At 38.6% G+C, this 1,527-nt stretch overlaps 1 protein-coding gene across 1 annotated transcript in view; it reads right to left on the minus strand.

Moving 5' to 3' along the window:
• LOC101773794 (protein CASP) overlaps nt 1-1,527 on the minus strand; it is an 8,634-nt gene that overhangs the window by 2,143 nt on the left and 4,964 nt on the right. Inside the window, 4 exon segments of the mRNA XM_004986226.4 lie at nt 12-57; nt 59-126; nt 1,083-1,163; nt 1,458-1,525. Of these exon segments, the coding sequence (XP_004986283.1) occupies nt 12-57; nt 59-126; nt 1,083-1,163; nt 1,458-1,525 (263 nt within the window).

The following is a 1,527-nucleotide window of genomic DNA, read 5'->3' on the forward strand; positions in this document are numbered from 1 at the left end:
TAGACGTTCACCAAATTATTACTCCTCAGTTCACGTAGTCGTGCACGGAAACGATCCTCTGTTGCAGATGACCTTGAGCATAGAATTTTGATCTTGATCAGGGGATGCATGCCTTGGATCAGTACCCTGTAAAATAGAAACTTACGCATGAATTTGTGAAAAGTGACCATCCCATTATGTGCATAAAGGGCAGCTAAAGAATCAGAGTTATAATCATCTATCTTTACAGGCCTTCATATTCCTCTTAACAAACTGAAATTGCAACCGCAGATAGATGGCCGAAGGAGTGTTTCCTTAACAAAATGTTTCAGCAGTCAAAATTCTAGCCGTAGTACATGCATTTATAGCCAACTATGTTACCGATACTACATGTTCGGTACAAATCTAAAGGTGTAACGTAAGCAAAATTCGCACACATGACACATTTGCATATTACTACCAATGTGTAGAACGGACTCAGGTGATAAACATCTGCATATACTGCAGTGCCAAACAACAATTATACTTTTAGGGGATGTTATTGCTCTTGCTAGCATGTTAGCAAAATAAGATTATTGGCACTTTTATGTTTGTAGGCAATGGATCTTTTTATTAACAAACTGTTAGTACGGAACAAATTGTACTTATTGGGTCAAAGAAGTAACACAATGTGCAAACGGTCACATGCAACAAGATGGGGAAATATCATGTGCACAACAGCATATGCACAAACTCAATCACATGAGCACATCCCTCAGATCAAACCTGAGTAGCCCAAGTTGGGGGGTGAGAGTTCTCTCATTCCTCTTGGGCTGAGTTAGGCCCAACTGGATTTAGTCCAATTAAAAGGGTGATGAGGGAATTCCCACCTCTCACTTGGGCCATTCAGATTGGATCCAATATGGATCAGATTAAGTTTGTGCATTGTGCACAAATATATGGCTGTGCACTTGATATTTCCTCTAAGATGATAGCCATTAATAAGTGACCAATTGTAATACAAATATCTAAAACAAACTCTAGCAAGCATATCCCCAGATAACAAGAGGCATTGCAGAATTACGGTTTAGTCATAATAAGTGAACCTTTAAAGTAGAAATTACCTCTGATGCTTCACTAGTGCCGATTTCTTGAAGATCCCAATCATTCAAAAGTGAACCCCTCCTATCAGTTGAACTGTAGCCCTGCACAGAGGATAAGAACCATTATTTACGTGGGCTGCCGAAAATGGAATTAGGGCAATGACATAGCAACCTTCTGGTTTGTAAGATCCACATTACAGAATTATGTAGCTTCTAAGATCCGCATTACGAATTATGTAATTATATCAACATAGTAACAGCACTCAGACAGTCAGACTGCAGTCCTAAAGTGTTAACGAAAACAAAACAAATGACACTATGGATTTTATGGATATTTGTAAGAAATCAAGAATAAACAGGTGCTAGCAGAGTTATCAAAGGAGCATGTGAAATAACCTTTAGTATGTCATCCTCAAGTTTCAAAATCAACTTTTGCTGCTCTTCAACCTTTGAAGTTAGCTCAGCT

This window comes from Setaria italica, chromosome IX (genome assembly GCF_000263155.2).
Source record: "Setaria italica strain Yugu1 chromosome IX, Setaria_italica_v2.0, whole genome shotgun sequence".
In the NCBI taxonomy this organism is placed as follows: Eukaryota; Viridiplantae; Streptophyta; class Magnoliopsida; order Poales; family Poaceae; genus Setaria; species Setaria italica.